Source organism: Equus quagga, chromosome 5, assembly GCF_021613505.1.
Source record: "Equus quagga isolate Etosha38 chromosome 5, UCLA_HA_Equagga_1.0, whole genome shotgun sequence".
NCBI lineage: Eukaryota > Metazoa > Chordata > Mammalia > Perissodactyla > Equidae > Equus > Equus quagga.
Genome location: NC_060271.1, coordinates 42,596,034 through 42,616,282, shown reverse-complemented (window position 1 = coordinate 42,616,282; position 20,249 = coordinate 42,596,034). Strand labels below are relative to the sequence as shown.

Below are 20,249 nucleotides of genomic sequence, written 5' to 3'. Positions count from 1 at the left end.
TTGGGGAGAAAAAGGAAAAAATAAAATCTTAAAAAAAAAAAAAAAAAAAAAAAAGCCCCCAGGGGATGAATGGCAGAGCTGGGCTTTCAACCCAACTTTGAGTTCTGTTTGCTTAGCAACTATGCTGTTCTACCACAAAACAAAACCTTCTTTGCCACATTTACCAAAGCAAAAGCATGTGTGAAAGTGAAAATGTAAAAAAAACCAACACATTTGCAACTTTGTAACCAAAATGGCAGCTTAACCCAATTTTGCTGTTCTTTTGTTTAATGCTACCTCCTTAGTTCTCCAAGCCATGGGGATTTGCGTTCCTTTGACGTTTATCACCTTTCTCCCCCATGTGCAATCAGTTCTGGGGTCTTCTAGTCTTTTCCATCTGTCCTGAGCACTATCCCCTGACTTCAGGTCCTCAACACTGAGACCTTCAGCCACTACAACCTTCTGTCATCTGTCCTTTCTGATTTCAGGCTCTTTGTTCTCCAATTCATACTACTGCCAGAATAATCTTCAAAAAGACTGATTTCAACCTTTAACTTTAATTCAGTATTACAAATACTTCTTAAGCATCTATGTGCAAGGCACTATTGCAGAGACAAATAAATATAAGCAAGACACTCCCTGTCTTCAGGAGTTCAGTCCAAAAAAGGGGGCACAAGATATAATTCTGTACGACAAAAGAGAGTCAAATAAATGCCCTGAGAGAGGCAGGTAGTTCTACGGAGGTTCAAAGGAAGGAGACATCATAGGAATTACATCCCCTTTAGATCAGGAAAGGACTGATGAAGGAAATTAAGTTTGTAAATATATAGGGTTTTGTACCTAGAGTAAAGGAGGGGCAGGCCTTCTGGGCAGGAAACCACAGGAAGAAATCTAAGACAAAGATGGGAAGCCTGGGTGTCTGGCTAGGGCTTGAGGTGCACAGGTGAAAGGAAGCAGCAGGAAAGGAGGCTGGGAAAGCTGATTTGAGTCATAATATAAAGGGCCTTGAATGCCTGGCCAAAGAATTAGTATTGAATTTGGCTGATGAATCTCCATATTTCCCCTACGATCCAAGGGCAGCTACAATCTGACCTCCATCAACCACTGATTCCACACAGGTCTGCCCTCATTCTATCAACATTTGTCTGTTTTACATCAACACCACACTGTCTTAATTACTCTAGCTTTACAAGTCTTAGCTTATAGGGCAAAGCCTATCTCATTTTTCAGAATTTTCTTGCTACTTTTGGGTCTTTATTCTCCCACATAAATCAGTCTGCTACTTCCATAAAAAACTGTTGAAATTTTGACTGAAATCATATTGAATTGATATAGTAACGAGAGTAAGGATATCTTTATAATGTTGAGTAGTTTTATCGATCAACATTGCTACATCATCTCTCCATCCTTTCAGGTCGTTTAAGTCTTTTTTATTTATGTGTCTTAGAGCATGTTATTTTTCTAAAAAAATAAAGGCCTTACACATCATTATACTTGTTAGGAATCTTATAGTTTCTGTTGCCACTGGGAACAGAATTTTTAATCTATTACATTTTCTACTTGGTTATTGTTGGTCCATAGGAACACCTATGATTTTTGATCTTTCAACTATAGCAATTTTATTCTATTTTCACTTGTTTTGCTAATTAAGACTCTAAATTTTCTATGTATTTAAACGTATCAACAGCAAATCACAATTCTGTCTCTTCCTTTCCATTCTGTGTCTTGTACATGTATGTTTTTGTCTGATTATTTTATATGACTACTTCATATAGAAATTTGAGTACATAGTCTAATATTAGTGATGACAGTAGACATCCTTATTTTGCTCTTTATTTTAAATTAAATACGTCTAAAAGTCTTTTTTTTTTTGGTGAGGAAGATCGGCTCTGAGCTAACATCTGTTGCCAATGTTCCTCTTTTTTTTTTCCCCTTCCCAAAGCCCCAGTACATGGTTGTACATACTAATTGTAGGTCACTCTAGTTCTTCTATGTGGGATGATGCCACAGCATGGCTTGATGAGTGGTGTGTAGGTCCACACACAAGATCTGAACCTGTGAACCCCAGGCCACCGAAGTGGAATGCGTGAACTTAACCACTTGGCTACAGGGCTGGCCCCTAAAAGTTTCACCTTTAAATATGATGTTCAATGTATGTTTTGGTAGGTACTCCTTTTCAGATTAAGATTTCCTACTATTCCTAGTTTGCTAAAAGTCATTATAATAAAGAATACATTTTATCGAATGCTTTTTATGCAACTATTGGGGTGATCACATTTGTTTCTCAGTGCATTATATTATGTGGCAAACTATATTTCCAAAGATGGCTGCAACAATATCCGCAGTCTGTGTGGGGATGGCAGCCCATGCCAGATACTCTTCTTTAATGTGACTTTGTCACTCCTCCATCAAAAGACGAAGTCTAAATTCCCTTCTCTTGAATCTGAGCTGGCCTCAGTAACTTGTTTTAACTAATACAATGTGGTAGAAATGAAGCTGCATGACATCTAACACTAGGTTAGAATGGCCATGTCACTCCTGCCTGGCTCTCTTAGAAGAGTCAGTCATCATGTTGTGAGAAGCCCAAGCCAAATGTGATGGCGAAGCACAGGTACTCCAGTTGACACCGTTAGCTGAACCCAGCCTTAGAGACAGAACCCAACCTCTATCATCACAGCCAGGTGCCAAACATGCGAGTAAAGAAGACCACAGCTGTTTATGTCACCCTCAGCCATTTGTGTCTTCCCAGCTCAGGGCCCAGAAATCACAAGGCAAAGATAAGTTACCCTCACTGTGTCCCCTTTGGAACTGGTGATTCATGAGACCCACAAACATAATAAAATGGTTGTTTTACACACTAAGTTTGGGTTGGTATGACATGCAGTAGCAGATAACTGAAACACAGATGTGAAACTATCTGTGTGTTCCTGGGATAAACCCTACTTGGTCACCATGCAGTATTTTTTTATACATTGCTGGGTTCATACTTGTTAATATTTTACTTAGAACATTTTGTATTCCTGTTCGTGAAGTGAGAGACTGGCCTACAATTTTCCCTTTTTAGATTGTCCTTATATGGTTTTGGTATCAAGGGTAAACTGACCTTTTATAATAAGTTGGGGAGCTTTCATTCTCTTCCTGGTCTCTGAAAGCGTTTCTGTAAGATTTACTTGTTAATTAAATATTTGGTACAATTCATCTGTAAGACTGTCTGGGACTGGCGCTGGGAGAGGGGTGCTTAAGCCACTGATTCCATTTCTTTAATGATTATTAACATGTTCAGAGTCTCTATCTTGAGTCGCTTTTGATAATTCTCTTTTTGTCTTTTTAAAATTTCCTGTCATAAAATTTTTCACTGCAGTCCTATTTGTTGTTGTTGTTGTGTGTGTTTTTAAAATTCTGTCTGGCTATCTCTACTGGCTCCTTTATTCGTTTCTAATATTGTTCACTTGAGCCTACTCTCTTTTTCTCAGGATCTGTATTGCTTTGCCTATTCTATTGGTATTTTCAAAGATCATCTCATGTTGTAGTGTGGATCATCTCATTTTTTCCTTGTATTGCATTAACATCTGCTGTTATCTTTATTATTTCCCTTTTGTTTATTACTTTCTTTGGTTGTTCTTTTTCTATTTTCTTTAATAAAATATTCAGACTTTTTACTTCCAATCTTTCTAGGTTTTTAGTAATTTTAAATACACATATTTAAAATCTTAAATTTTACCAGTCTTAATCTTTATATAATTATATTTCCACGAACCAGGTAAGCTTTTAATTCAGATTTAAGGAGATGAGAAAACTCAAAGCCTGACCTATTACCCAACCAGAGAGTCCCAGGGATTCTGGACTGAGACTACTAGTATTTAGCTCCCTCTCTCCACAGCAATTATTGACTAGACTATATTACTTTATTAACATGAAAATAACCAATCCTTGATTAACAGGAGTGGGAATGAGAAGAAAGGAGGAAGAGTTCATGGATAACCCAAAATTACAGTTAAAACAAACCAGGGTTAACAATCCACTCAGCTACTCATAAGGGCAAGCTGGATGGCAGCAGACTGGTGCTGGCCACCTCAAGGGTGGAAGGGAGGACTGCTCCGGTCAAGGTGATATGGCAGGTCCAGAATGCTGTCCCTAAGGCGTGACTCCTCATTCACACCTCACTCTCCTCAAGGATGGCAATCAGCTCTAATCAGTTACCAAAATACTGCCAGGGCTGGGGAGATGAGGTCCCAAGTCCCCATACCATTCATCTGCCTCTGGATCATTTCACCACTGACTGGAGGCCAGTTTTTCATTCTTGTTTCGAGGGAGTGCTGTTCCAGTAGCATAAGTTTTCCCAGAACAAGAAGACCTACAGGATCAGTTAAAATATTGAAAAGAACGACGGCCAATGGTCAAGAGCTTGTGGGGAACTTGGCATTCTGGGAGGAGTGCAAACTAATTTAATCTCTCTGGAGGACAATTTGGCACTACATATTAAAGGTCTTAAATATGCACATACTCTTTGAAAGAAATAGCCATTACACTTCCAGGAAACTATCTTAAGGAAATAAATGGACAAGACACAAAAATAAGACAAAGCCATTCATCAAGAAAAAAATTGTTTACAGTGAAAAAAATCAAAAACCTGGAAACTGAAAATAACTTAAATGTTCAAAATTAGAAGTTGGTTAATAAAATTATGATATCTTTCCTGGTGGCATAGTGGTTAAGTTCACACATTCCGCTTCGGTGGCCCACGGTTTGCAGTTTTGGATCCCAGGCGCAGACCTACACACCACTCATCAAGCCACGCTATGGTGGCGTCCCACATACAAAATAGAGGAAGATTGGCATTGGATGTTAGCTCAGGGTCAATCTTCCTCACCACAAAAGAAACCATCAAAAATGAGGATACAGATACATGTTTAACATAAAAGGTCAAAGTTAAAAAAAAAGCTAAGTTAAAACAGAAAGAGGCCACTTCTGTTTAAACTATTTACTGATATATACCTAAGAAGCAGTTTGAAGAATATGGACCAAAATGTTAACTTGTGGTCACCTCTTGGTAAAGAAATTACCAGTAATTTTAATTTTCTCCTGTATATTTTCTTGTGTTTTTATGGGGAAAAATTACTAAAAATACACCTACGAAGCATTAGCTTAAGTGTACTAAGATTTTAACTGCAGTAGCAGGGTTCTGGGTAAGCCAACTAGATAAGTATTTTTTAAAGAGAAAGAGAAAAAAATGCTAAGGTATTTTTAGGGATAAAGGCGCAACTCCCCCTCAAATAGTTCAGGGGAAAAAAACCCCATATGTATGGTTATTATGAATAACCACAAATTAAAACTAAGAATTAAAAGGGGAGAGTTAAAAGTAATGTGATAAAATGTTAATATTCGGGGAATCTGGATAAAGGATATATGGCAATTCTTTATATTATTCTTGTAACTTTTAAGTTTGAAATTTAATTGAATTTAATTCAAACTAAAAGTCTAGAAAGTGCTGTCTGCAGAGTTAGGGGTGGATCAGAGTTAGCATTAGGAAATCCAGGAAATGTCTGGTGAATTGCATATTTTTAGCACAGAACCTGGAAAAGGTGAAGCTGTGCTGGCCATGACAGAATTTCGTCTTCTTGTGTGATAGAACAGACAGGCTCCTCCCAGGACCTAACTCAGAAGGAAGCAGGGCCACATTTTTCGTAAGAGACAGCAGATTCTGGAACACTGATCAAACAGAAGTTTCAATCAGTGCCCTTGGCTAGCTTACCAGTGTCTGCATCTCAACATTTCTAGGACACAAAGGGACTACATGTACAGTCATGTACCACATAACGACATTTTGGTCAACAACGGATCACACATACGACGGTGGTCCCCTAAGATGAGTACCATATAGCCTAAAGGCGTAGTAGGCTATACTGTCTAGGTTTGTGTAAATATTCCCTATAATGTTTGCACAACGGTGAAATGGCCTTACAAGGCAGTTCTCAGAACCTGCCCCCAAGTTAAGCGATGCATGACTGTACTTATACTTCATCACTGTGAGTTGGCCAAGGAACTCCAATGGGAATAAAGAATTTCTATGATAACAAAATCTCACTTTCCTTCTATAAAAAGTAAACATGGCCCCAAACTCAAGCACTCACAGCACTCGGCTCAACCTCACTCCCATCCTGGATGGTACCTGTGAGCATCCCTTTAGTGCCACTGTGCCTCAGTTTCCTTCTTTATGCTCGTGCAATAACACTGGCACCTTGTGTTACACAAGCGTATTGAAGAACTGATGAAATAATGTCTGTAAAGTATTCTCATTTGCAAGGATGCAAAGAGTAATAAATACAAAGTCAAAGCAGTATTAAAATATTTTTCTAAGCTGCAACACTTCTTTCTTTTGAACTAAAGAACCACAAGGAGGATCAAAGGATGTCACTGTCTGTTGACTGCTGCTCTGGAGGCTTCCTCCCTCCATCTGGCAGAAACCCCAAAGAGAAAGGTCTACCATGATTTTTAACTTAACAAAATCTTAAGACAAGCTGTACAATGGTTTCCTGAAACACCAACCACCGAGTAGAAGAAACGGGGGAGACAAACACAGCTTGCATGGCTTGTAACATTTTTCTGAAGCTGGTGTTAAAAGCAGAGGGCCGCGTTGGGGGGAGGAAATGCAAACACGTAGGGAGAAAGTTTTCTCCCCTTGTCTCTTTCTGCCACAAAAGGATGCACAGGGACTCTACTAAGGGTGCAGCAGCTTGTGTAATAACATGCTTAACCTTGGCTAAGTTAACCTCCTTAGCCATAAAAAAAGAGGAGGCGGGGGGAGCACAATTAAGCTTACGGGAAATAAGCTTAATCAAAGCCCAACAGTAACAAAGGGCACCAGAAACATTCCTACTGTATCACATCTCACAGGCTGGCCAAGAGCCCGGAATTTTCATTACAACTTTTCAAAGAGAGGGAGAGAACGAGAAAATATATTTCACAAAAGCATTATCAAGGCTCCAACCCAGGATGCCGTGCTATACAACCAAAATTTGTGAGAGGCCACCCTTTCAGGGAGTCAAAAACGCAGCATGTGGAAACCGGCAGGCCTTTTATATAGTAGGAGGGGTTCTTAAAATGACTACTGTTTTGCACTGAAGTCTCAGAGCTTCACAGATCATTAAAGGTTTCTGAACCACAGAGAGAGGAGGGCAGAGTTAAGGCAATAAATCAAAAGTTCCTCTGGGATGCACAAATGCCTACTTGGAACAGGCTTTCACCACGAATATCCTCCACATGAAACAACAGGGAGGACTTTTCAAAATAAAAGCAGAAGAGAGATTCACTTTGTTATAAGCAATGCACTTTCTTTTTGGTTTAAAGGTTATGTGTGCTATAAAAAATGACTCCTGCCGTGAGTGCTGGGGGAGGTGGAGGCTGGGCTGAGGGCAAAGGGTGGCAGTGAAAGAAAACAACTGTAAGTGAACAAAAAGTCTCACAGAAATGCTCGGTTTGGAGGCACCCCAAACAAGTGAAAATGTGTTGTAATATTTCAGGGGTAGGATGTGAGGTAGAGGAATGGTATTAGAAATGAACGTCCGTCACATTTACTCCTTGCCATCCTTGCTAAAATCTGAAATACTTCTCCCAAAGCCAGAGAGAGATTCTCTTGATTTTCTTGAGCAACATACTCAGTAGAAGACCTGGGGACACAAACTATCATCTTAAATGCAGAGCCACATATTTCTCAAGGAAGCGTCAGCTGTCTCAAAACCAGCAGAGGGAGTACAGCATCTAAGAACAGGAAACGGTCAACCTGATACCTAAAGCTATGTGTTTATCCAAGACAGCAGTTGTGAAGGTGAGTTACTGACCTCTGACCTTGCCCTCATGTTATCTATCAATGGTAAACAGAATGGAATACTAGACTACCTACTCAGACTGGATGAGTCTGTTATGACAACCAGGTGAGCACCGAGGGAGAAAAGCGGAACTGCCACACTTCTCTGCAAGGGCACGCTGACTGTGAAGTGTATCGCTGGGGTACCCCCTGCACCCATCTGGAAGGAGGCAGGAGGGATCTAGGAAGGGGAAAAGCCTAGTGAAAGGCAGAAACTCTAATGTGGAAGACCGACAGCAAGCATGAGAACAATGATTTTACCTTAAAATCCAGGGCTCCCACTTTAGTCTGTGAACCGTCCATTTCCAAACTTTTTACTTCTGAGGGGGAGGAGAACTCTGGCATTCAAGCTTTGCTTTCAACAGCTGGTTGAAAGAAAAGCAGCAAAGGAAGGCATATGTCTGCTAAATGACTGCTATCTTCATCTTCAGCCACAGTTTACCAAAACACGTAGGAATGGGCTGAGGGACTGATTTGGTATCAAGATGATCAGCATGAACAAGGTTCCTGGGGAGGGTCTGAGGCCCTGGGTAGTGACTAAAGCTAATGGTCTATTCCATAAGGAAAGAGCCAACTGTTTCACACACGATTATGCTGTGGTCTGGCACTGGAAATATTTGGTCCACTCCAGGTGTTAAAACGGCCAAACTGATAAGACAGTCTGATTACGCATTGCTCTATCAGGTAACGTCTTTTACTAAATCTTAATGTTGACACTTTCTCATTGTGGGAAATGGGAACTGGATTAAAAATGCTAACCTTAAGGTATGCTAAACCCAAAAGACTAAACAAAACCTAAGATGTGACTTCTGCAGGGTAAGGGAGAAGGCTAGGCAAGGGATGGGGGCACTCTGGCTGGTCAACACTGTGAGAGCGCCAACAACAAAGGAGCTCACCTAGAATGGATGGTGTGGGATGCAGAAGCATGCTTGGACAGCTTAAGGCCACAGGCCTGGGCAGGGAACATGAAAACTACCCTGACCCACCTGAAGAGCCTCCATGAGGGAGGATCATGGCAATAATTCTCTATGTCATCAAGGGACATGTCCAGGACAACGTATAGAAGATGAAGTGATTCAGATTCCAATTTAATAAAAGGAGGACATTTCAAACGATGGAACTGTGCCAAACCACCAGGGTCACATTTAATGGGTTCAATGTCTCCAGGTTCTCAGGAACAGCAGGGCAGCTACTCTGTAGGAATGCTATAGAGGGATTCAGGTATTGGGAAATTTTTCAATAGACAACAAGGATACTGCAAAGACTTTCTTTGGCAAGGAATTTCAAACAAGTTTTAACATTTAAAAACACCTATCCTTCAAAAAGCTTCCAATTCTAACTGCATATCTTCTAGGATAAGCACAATTCCCTCAGCCCTCATCTTCAGCTCCTCGGACTCCTATCACCACTTAATGTCCACACCACAGAGTTTAGCACTTGGGTTCATGCCAACTCACACTGTGGCAACCAAACAGCTGGAGACAGCCCCAGGGAGCAGAACCACATCTCTTATCTTCTCATCATACTCAATGAGTCTGTAAGTGCTTGCTGATCGACTGATATTAGGAATAAACTTTTTACATTCACACTATCTAAACATCCTAAGTCACTGATTTCTAGAAAACTTTTATACAACGAACGTAAGTAATATAAATATAACATGCCAGGTAAAGTATGTAGAGGGAAATTAGTAATCAGAACAGGATATAGTACAAAAGAAAACAGTATGCTTTGAGTCTAAGACAAATTTACTGGACAAATGGGTACATATTTCTAATTGTAAACTTGCATGTTTTAATAGAAACACAAAATGACTATATAAGAAGTACTCCATCCTTTAACTGTACTACTCTGCCAAATCATCTGATAGACATGGTACAAAGAAGCGCAGGGACTTTTCTCTTGAGTCACTTGAAGAAATAAGGACTTCAAGTTTTGATAAGTGAATTCAGTGCACAGGACAGGGCAAACTTAGAAATTCATTTTAAAAGCTTGGTTTTGTTTTTTATACCACATTTTCCAGGATATCCAGAATATCTACAGTTTGCCTAGTTTTGCTTTACTTACTGCCTGCTTTACTTGGCTGAAGCTGGCCATGCATATGGATTCACTGGGCCTATTTCCTTTAGAATTTAATTATTCTTCCTATTGTTCTGCAAATTCCAGATTCCCTCCCCAAATTTAACACTTCCCCTGACAACTTAAGGCTACAAACCTCTGACCTGATTCAATGTACCTCATTAGCACATTTCCCAAACAGAGCATTTGTGGGAAGGAGAACTGAGTTCTGATCCTAGGAGGAGTATGCCTAAATCAATAATCACCAAATCCCAAAGGCGCTGGACCTACACTGCTACAGCCCTCTAAAATAACCAAACACACAAAAGTCAGCATTTCTTGCCAAACTCAAGAAAAATTCAATGCCTGCACATGGGAACAAAGAGACAATGGCTGCAGCTGAAAACACATAACCAAGCATCATAGGAAAAAAACTTTAACGTAATATTGTTCAGAACATCCTCAGTAGTGTTTCACTCACACAGCAAAGACACAGGATAAAAATTCCAGAGACTGTTTTCAAGATAATAAAATGGCATATGATGGTGAGTCACTAACTGACTAAAAGGAAAAAAAAATCCATAAACAGTCACAGGAATCTTGCAAAGCTGCAGAGATCTGGCAACACTTAACCTCCTCCACCTCGTTTGGCTCTCATCTCCAGTTCTCTCTCTCTCTCATCTCCAGTTCTCTCTCTCGTGATCGTTTTGAAGCCAAGCTGCAATTGGGTAATGGCTTACTCTACTGCTTAAGACAATATTTTCTTCTCTCGCTCAATAAACCTGCTGAGAAAAATAAACAATGAGTTTCAATCTTATAAATAATCTAGAAAACAGAATTGCTATGCAAACAGTAGAGGTGATTTACTACATGACAAAGAGAACAGGAAGGTCCGATGTGGACCAGCGAACTCCAGGTGCTAGTCTTCCCATCCAGGGGCGCTAGAGTTAACAAGGATTTTCTGTCCACTACACAGTCTAAAGCCTGGATGCCCAGGGTTCAATTGGTCCTTCAAACAGCATCAAAGCAGATCATGAAAACCAACACAAAAGAGCAAAAGATGAGGAAAACTTTTCCCCAAAAACATCGAGGAGTTTTAACCTTCTAGGACCAATAATTATATATCTATGATTATAATGTATTTCTATCCCATCATTCAGACGTGTGAAGACACACACATATTTCATTTTTAACAAATATTAAGTAAGAGCCTGTTATAGGGCACTAATGGTAGCATAAAGTATTAAAATGAGGTCCCTGCTCAGCAGGCCTTATGTTCTACATAAATACATACATGCATATACATGTGCAGAACAGAAATGCATGGAAGAAAAAAGGAAGCAAAGTCTGAAGTCCAAGACTAAAATAAAATATATATAAATTTCTAAAGAGCAGATCAAAATGCAATTCTTCTGACAGAGGAATTGGGCTCTTTGTGTAGTGGCCACCAGTCTATAGAGAAAAGGGCTCATGTGGCTTTCAGAGATTACAGCCCAAGCAGGACTTATATAACTGAGCTCTGAACAAACTCCACAACTGTAACTCAGGCACCTTCCAGAGAAGAAGACAAGCCCCGCCGGCCTCTTCACTAGACTGTGAGCTCCATGAGGGTGAGCATCCTCAGGCACCTCTGACACGCTAGAGAGAGCACAGGCATTGGGTACCAAAGGTTCCCCAAAACAGTTCCCAACACACTCCCAATTTTGCCAAATGTGATGATGGCTTAAATACCTCAAAGGCCAAATCCTGAGAATTATGATGCCACAATTGAGAGGGTTCAGAAGAAGGATTTAAGACACCTGAACAGAACAAAGAATCATATATCCAAAGTGGGAAAAATAACAAAGACCATTAATATTGAAACTTAGTTTAAAAATTAAACATCTCGAAAAGAAAACTTAGGTCAATGGAGTTCTGGTGTCCCAAAAAAGATGTCTCCTGCTTGCTTTTCTTACTTCCATAATACGATTAATGGTTTTTCAATTACATACAACAGAAAAAAAATGTTCTTGGGGGAGGAAAGTTACCAGTGGTAAGTTCCCCACTGGTAAGCAGCTGTGAGGAAGACTGAGGTGAATGCTTTGCTTACTTTTCTAAACAATACAACAAATTTTTACTTTATTTTCCTAAAAGTATTACTCAAGGACACAACTTCAAATAAGCTTAAAATGAATCAACTATTCAAGGATTATGATTTCAGACACATTTTAAAACATTTTTAATGTCAGTTTTTAACAGACTAGATGTATTTTTTAAAACATCAGCAAACTGTATTTTCAAAGTTAGAATGGGTTCACAGATCATACAAGGCTAAAAAAGTAATTATTTATGATATAAAATATGAGCTCCAAGTGGATAAACACATTGAATATAACTACAGTAATCACAACTTATAAGTCTTTTTAAAAACCATTTCAAACCTTTCATTTGTTTTACTAGCTAATAAAATGGGCGAGTCTATCTAGGCTTCAAAGTCATAAATGTCTCCATCTAGAAGTCATCAGGTAACCAAGACGAAGCCAAATCATAAGAAATACACGTTAGCAAATTCCAAGAGCTAAATAAATAACTGATCCATATAAACAGCACTGTGTTCAATAACACTTTACAAGTCCAAGGCCTTTTTCATTTGCGTGCAGTTTCTACAAGTAATACATTGCACAACTGAAGCACCCTCACGCCCTTCCCACCACTTCTAATAGGAAGGATAAGGCCAAGGACAGGCCAAAGACATATACACTGAGAAGAGCAAATATCCAAGGCCCTTGGTTTAAAAAGTCACCTAATTTAAGACTTCCTTTTTTCCCCCAACATCACCACCAAAACTTTCTTACATGCAAATTTCTTATCTGCTTCACTTATACAAGGGAATCAGCCAATCTCTTTTAGATTACCCTAGTCAAGACTGGACCACTACCCAGTCAAATATCCACACAGTTTAGACTACCACAATGAATAGATTCTAGTCTCTACTCCATTTTAATGGGAGCAAACCCTCTGCATGGGAATAACTAAAGGATCACGGGACTTGCTGCCAAAGTGCCGTGTCTGCTTCTATCGGCAATCACTTCTGGCCTGAATGGAAAATTCCAACTCTATCTGCATGGACTCGAGGACAAGTTATTAAGAGAAAAGGTACAGCACAAGTCTCTCCTTGTACCCAATCTTGCCAACCTCTCAAAGTATTTATATTTCTACTTCATATGAGAATGCCAGTGAAAGAAACAGTGAATATTAAATATGTAAACTTCATATTAATAAGAGAAGGCCATCCTTTCAAATAAACAGGTTTCTTTTAGAAACAAATAGAGTCTAGCTCAGCCTAACTCACATACTATGACTGCATGCCACACCATAAAGAGGACAACAGTTTTTCTATGAAATACGACAGGAGTTACAATGTGTTTCTAGGAAAAAATGGGACTGTGAGATGGGAAGAAGGAAGCTATACTATGAAATTTTATTACTGATAATGAAAACAGCCCCAGAGACTTTTCTCTATGTTTGAAATACTTTATAACAATTTGAAAAATAAAATCAAGCCCTAATAGTCCTAACACTGAAACAATGGACAACTTTTAACAGAATAAAAACAACGTTCTATCAAGAATGGATGTGACACACCAGGCGTAGGGTTCTGCAAGTCAGCATTACTGTAAACAGCAGTGCTTCCTACACTTTACTGTGCATTCAGATCACCTGTGGGGACTGATTAAAATGCAGATTCTGGTTCAATAGGAATGGACAGGAGTTCAAGAATCTGTAATTTTAATAAGCTCCAGGTGATGATGACAATGATGGTAGGAGGCCCACACTATGAGCAGGGAGCATTTGCAGGAGAGATACTGGGTTTAAAACCAGAGACTTTCTCAAGTATTGTCATGTGGCTATAACATATTCGTATCCTCAATAGTACTAGCCTATTCAGGAAGTTCAGACTTTGTTATGTAACATTAGATTAAGCATTAATGAGGCTAGAAAATTGTTTATCTAAGGTTATAATCTGAAGTTAAATAAAACTTCATGCTGAAAGCTCATATTGAATGCTAGAGTCATTTTTACCTCTTAATATTAACAGAATCTTGATTACTCAGTCTTAGAGCCCTTTCTCAGCAGCAGTCATTCTTTGCTGGAGGAATATGCTCTATGCAAAAGACATTTTGCCTAAAGAAATGAACAATGAATATTCAGTAGTTATGTACATATTTAATAAAATTCACTCCCAGAAATGTGGCTGAGAAAGGTGGTTGATTGTCATGTTATTTCTTAAATTAAAATTTTAAATCTCTAATACTTTTCATCCTATCACTCAAAACATCAAACCAGTTGCCCCTTCCCTGAGCTCTTGGCCCCATTCAAAAAAAGTGACACCTTTTCAGTAGAGAAAATCAAGAGAAAAGGCACTCTTCCATTTCCATAAATCACTTTCAACTCCCCATTTTCTGTCTTACCACAAGACTGAATTATTACGAGAACCTCCTCTCTGGTCTCCATCTTGTTCATACTGTTCAAGAACACTCCCATAGCTCAGCCCAGATGCTCTCACATCTCTTCTTAAGAGACTTCCATGGGTCCCCAAACACACTCTTTGGAGAGAGTGCAAGGTCCCCCAAAGTCTACCTCCAAGCCATAAATTTGGCCTAAATCCTCCTGTATCAGCTCATGCAACCTTCTCTCCAAGCACACTAATATACTTGCTGGGCACGTTTTGCAATTTCCTGTCTTCATGCCTCTACTCATGATATTTCCTACAGCTGGAAAGTCACTTTTCCTCCACCCTCTCAACGTGGCCTGTCCAAAAAACATATCCTTCCTTCAAAGCTCAGTTCAGACACCACGCCCTCCAATTAGCCTTCCAAAAGTCCCCAGCCTCTGAACTCACTTTGTGGGGTCTGAACCTCCACCAGGGCCCTTAGCACATACTGCCAAATGTGACAGGCATGTCAATGGTTCATCCTCCCCACTGTAACGCCAGCTCCCTGTGGGGCACGGATAGCACCTTGTTTCTCTTTATAGATATTCCACCCATCACACTGCTCAGTGGGCACAAAAAGAATGTCTAGCTCTGAAAATGGAAGTGGGTGAAAATGAGTTTCTAGTACAGTAAATACTAATGCACCAGCAATTGGGTTTACAAGTAACATGAGCTTAATCTCTTTTGGGCTAAGTGCTCAAAAATAAAACTACAGAGATAAGAAAGACAGTCAGGGTGTGTGCCTTTTCACGTTCTCCCTCCAGAGGCTAACACTTTGCAGATACCTCTTCTCTCTACCAAGTTGGGGCAGATCAAACTGTCTTCTCGCTAATGTTAGCCGTATCTGAGACAGGTCATTGAGCAAGTGCTCCCTTGTCTATGATCCAATGCTAGCTGAATTTGTCTGAATAACAGTACACAGAGCTATACACAAAGGCCAGCCAGGATTTAAGGGACAATCATCCAGGTGTCAGACATGGAAAGTCTTTCATTCAAACAACACAGACATATTCTCAGGGTAAAAGAAGACATTCGTCACTGTCACCTGAGTAATTATCTCATGATTTTGAAGCAAACTGCACTGTGTATAAAAATCAAATGAAAAGTTCTTTTTGGAACACCCATGATTTTCTATTTTTCATAACATGGGTTCCCTTCCTGGTAATTAAGTTTCAACTCTATTAGGTCTCCTATTTTTTCAGGTATTACCTTAACATCAGAAGTCATGTAATTCATCGACCCAACGACTACATGGCAGTGCTTAAAGCAGAACCCAAGAATCCTGGTTCCCCACCATCTTGTCAGAGGCTCAGTCATGGGACACTCACATTGATTTATACAAATGTACTAACACGAAGACTCTGATGTGGTTTAGGCCAAACAGTGTCTTGAGGGAGAAGAGGTATAGAGCCAAGGGGAATCTGAGATGCTCAGCAAAGATTTCTTAATATATTTTACTACTAAAGATAACTATACACCTTGTAAGCATATTGAGGGAGACAAATGGTTATAGAGAAAGGGAGAATAGGGAGAAAGATCATATGTAAACTATGGGATATTTGTACAACCATGATTCCACAGTATCTGACTTGCAGTTATTCTCTTGGGTACCATGAGGTTAACACGTAATACCCACTCAACTAAACCTCTATAAACAGTTGGTTTTCCACAATCACAGCCACCATTCCCACTTCAGTGGGCAGCAGTGTCCAGAGAAAAGCCAGATTTAGCTCCTGTCTAATAAACACCAGAAACCAGAAGAGCTAGGAAAGCTGTTTATGTCTATGCCCACCAGGAACCTTTGTCTGCATGACCACATGGAATGAATTGGTAAGAATGGAAGTCTCTTCAACAAAACTTCAAGACAGAGGAAATACATCCTTAAAACGAGGCACTGCCCTTCATCCCCCCTTCCCAGTTTTTCAACTGAAAGGGTTTTTGGCAAAACAGGTTAATGAAAGATAGGTAATATCTTTTTATGTAAGTTCAGTATGTTTACAAGTAGAAAATAATTCTGTACTTTTCATAGCATTTAGCTACTTTATGTAGTATTTGGGGTAGATGGTGAAAACAATCATTTTCAAGTGTTTTTATGTACTCTTTATAGACGTTATCTCATCTAAGTTCTCAAAACAATTCTAAGGGGTAAAAAGATCACTTCATTTTACAGACACAGACATTAAAGGATAGAGAGGTTGAATAATCTGCCTAAGGCCCCACAGTGGCAGAGGAGGCAAGAACCATCACTTTGCTGTCAGACCCAGCAAAAGACAAAGAGGTGCAAATATCTTACAAAGATTGTAGCACCTATAAAATTCTCATGCAAAGAAACACCATTTTAGAGAAAAAAATTTCCCAGTCCTTGTCAGGATTTGACCTGAACTTCCCAAAGAACAGCTCAAAGCAGACTGCACAGTTAAAAGAGATCATCAAGTACTATAGTTACCGGTAAGGCCAAGAATAGAACACAGGTCTGCTGACCTTCGCGCCCATGCCCAATCAGGCGTGTGCTTTTGGATGCTGACACCCTTCTGAAGTTTCAAGTCAGTTGAGAATACCAAAGAAATGAGTTAATAATTCTGGTAAATAGAAGAGAATGTGGCAAGTCTCTAGATCAGAAGGATTTGCGAAGCATGACCATGTGAAGATTTCTACCAAGGAAGTTTTGAACCAAGAACACTAGCACCTGCAAATTTTCTCATCTTCTGCAGCAAAGATGAAAAACAACCTTTGCCCTCCCCTCCCTATGAATTGTGAATGATTAGCTTGGCTATGTTGATAACTAAGGAAAATATGAGATGAGTATCTCTCCCAGTTGATTAGAATACTTACAGATTTACCCTACTACCAAACTCCTCCAATTCTATGCAAAAGACAGCAGGACACTAAGAACATTTAGCCAATGTCAGCCATAATAAATCCTCCAGAGCTGAAAACTCTCCCAGTAGCTCCAATTCTCGTGCCCTGATGAAGAGGCTGGAAACAGGAAGACTGCTGGGTATCAGAAAAGTGAGAAGAGGAGCCACATGGCTGGGAAACAGGGATGGCAGAGAAGTGATGGGGAAAGATCTCAGGAAAGAGGTCCTGAGAACCAGCTCAGAAGTTTGGTGCACTGAGAACAACTCTGTGGAGGAGAAAAGGCTGCTTATTGAGTCAGATGTCATCAATAAAAATAACAGACAACCAAGAACAAGAAGAAAAACAGATTAGAAGACCCTCACCCTAGGTTAAAGGTTATTCAGATCCATTCCCACTGGAGAGATAAACCACTAGATAAAATTGTCTGGCATTTCCAAAAGCTAGACAGATTTTAGATTAATGCTTAATCTTGCTACTATAAGTTTATTTTTTAAGCAGAAAAATAAAATAATTGTTGAGCACTATCTTATATCAAATTCTTCATGGTTTGCAACTTTTAGCAGAGCACAGGGATAGATAAAACTTCAGTTGAGAGGTTATAATCTGGCCCATCACATTAGGTCAAATCACTTCTTTCACTGTTCCACATTAAATATCTCTTTCAAATCTGTTCTGGAAAGAGCAAAAAATAAGTTGATTACAATATATTTTAGTTTAATGTCTATAAACAGTTACTTTTTTTTTTTTACCATTCTCAAAATGACCCATCTCAGCATATTGAGATGTATAATAAATATTAAAAGCTTAATCTACTTATGATTGATTGATGCAAACCACCAATTTATATGAGACTATACTTGAAACCTCAGAACCCTTCTTCCCTATTATGGGTTATCAGTGTTCATAAGGAACTATACAGAAAGTGTCGAGAAACAGTTCATTAAAACAACCACCACCACCCAGAATAAAAGAATGAAAATAGAACAGAGGAATGCAATAAACAACACCCAATTAGAAACCAAAAACCAAAACAACCCACCTGCTTTTATAAAGGATATTCTTCATCCACTTCCTCTCTCACACTCCCTCTTTCCAGCCCCCCTAAAAAAAGCAGCTCCATGCCTAAATATTCACCCTCCAGCCCCAAGTTCTGAAGAACACTGCTGCTTACTGGGCTCCACTTCCACCAGACTCTGGCAAGCGGCTGGTCCTACTCCACTCCCAGGCTCCCCTTTCCTTGGCTGCCAGAAGGACTCTCTCCTACCCTCCTCCACTATCACCTGTAGCAAATTGCTGGTAAAGGAGACCGAATTCCCTGCTAGCATTCTCTTCATACTTCACTCTGAAGTTTCCTCAGCAAACCCTCCCACCCCAAGTTTAGCAAGATCTGACTCTCAGCTTTGTGAAACATCAAAGTAATTTTTTAAAAGCCTCATTTAAGCAATTTATAAGAATCCTTGTGTATCTGCCCAATGAAAAGTACAAACTTTTAGGGCTGGAAAATTAACGAGTTAAAGCTACTCTTCAAAACATACCAACATTGAATAAAGAAAAAGTCCCAATAGAATCCAAAGTAAAGCGAGCTACAAACCTCTTAATTCTGCTGTCTGGTTGATGACTTTTGTCAATAACCAAATCCAAGCTAGAGATAAACGACATTTCCTATTTCGGCCACTGTAATTAAAATTAGATGTTAACTCCCTAACACCCCAGACTCCCCTCTATGCCCCACTAACCCTCTGTTGCCAAAGACCTTTCTGTTCTTACAAGTCCACTTTTTTTCTGGGGAGACAAGCATAATTTGTCACTTTACTGTCTAAAATCATGAGCTAAAACTAAAAGTGAAGGAAGTAAAATGAATAGGATCCTATAGGCCAGCCTAAGTCTGAGCACAGCGCAGGCTTAAAGGAAACCATTTCATAAGATCAAGTGCAGAGAAGCAGCAGGAGCAATGAGGCAAAAAATCAAGTTACATAAAGTCCAATTGTACTCACTGTTTCCTTATTGGGAAGCAGCTCCTTTCTAATTCTGAAGAAGTTCTTGCCGTACTGCCTGAGCCCCTTAACGAAGCGTTTCTGTGATAAAAAGAAACGGCAAATGGGATTTTAAAACCAAAAGCAAAACAGGATGTCAGCAAAGCAAAGATATCTGCAATCAGCACAGTAACAACCGCAAAAAAGTCTTAGGGAATAGTGGCGAGGCTGGGGGAATATTACAGCAGCACAGCTGGGACTCATGGCCAGGGCAGGCCGTGAAGAGCCGTCATCAGAACCCTAACCACACACCAGACAGGTTTAGGAGGACATCCTGTGTCTGAGGCTAAGAAGCAATCCGTGCCCTCTGTGCCACCAGTCCCCGCACTGGTCCATGAAGGTATAAACAACAAATATACTCCGTGTTTCAATAAAACGGCATAATTGCTTTCCACCTGAGAACGAAGCTTCCCAGTGTCGAGCAGAAAGGGGGAAACAACCAAACGTGGAGACTTTTCTACAGAAGGGTACCCCAGAAGATTAAAAGGCCCTTTCGTTAATCGGAAGAATTCACCAGGAAAGCATCGATATCTCGGAAGCCCACTGGGAGCCGGAACCCCAGATGGCCTGCCCCGCCATCGCCGACATTAAAAGCCACTCCAAGGCACCAAATAAAGAACCATCGGCACCCCTTCCTTCTTCCTGATGCCCCTCACCGCCCCCGCCCCATTTCCTTAGCAGTCTGGAGACTTTCACTTTGTCCCATTCGTCCCGGACAGCCCCCCCCCCCGGCGCAGTGGGGCAGCCCCAGGCTCCCCCGGCGCCCACCTCGGGGCTCGAAGCCCGCTCCCGTGCCGCGACCCCCGCGGCACTTCGCGGCTGGCCGGCCGGGCGGCCCGGCAGCCACAGGTACGCCGGGCCGGCGCCGGCCGCACTCAGGGTCCGGGCGGAGAGAGGCCGCGCCTGTCACTCGGCTTCGGCTCCCGCTCCACAAAGCGCTGGGCGGAGGCGGCCGGCGCGGCTCGGCGTGTGACTGCGGCGG

At 40.5% G+C, this 20,249-nt stretch overlaps 1 protein-coding gene across 4 annotated transcripts in view; it reads right to left on the bottom strand.

Annotated features, from left to right (window-relative positions):
- Nucleotides 1–20,249, bottom strand: part of RERE (arginine-glutamic acid dipeptide repeats) — a 404,029-nt gene that overhangs the window by 43,251 nt on the left and 340,529 nt on the right. For all 4 annotated transcript variants that reach the window (XM_046660504.1, XM_046660507.1, XM_046660505.1 and 1 more), the window contains one exon: nt 19,229–19,309. In XM_046660504.1, coding sequence (XP_046516460.1) covers nt 19,229–19,309 — 81 coding nt within the window. The remainder of the gene's footprint in view (nt 1–19,228; nt 19,310–20,249) is intronic.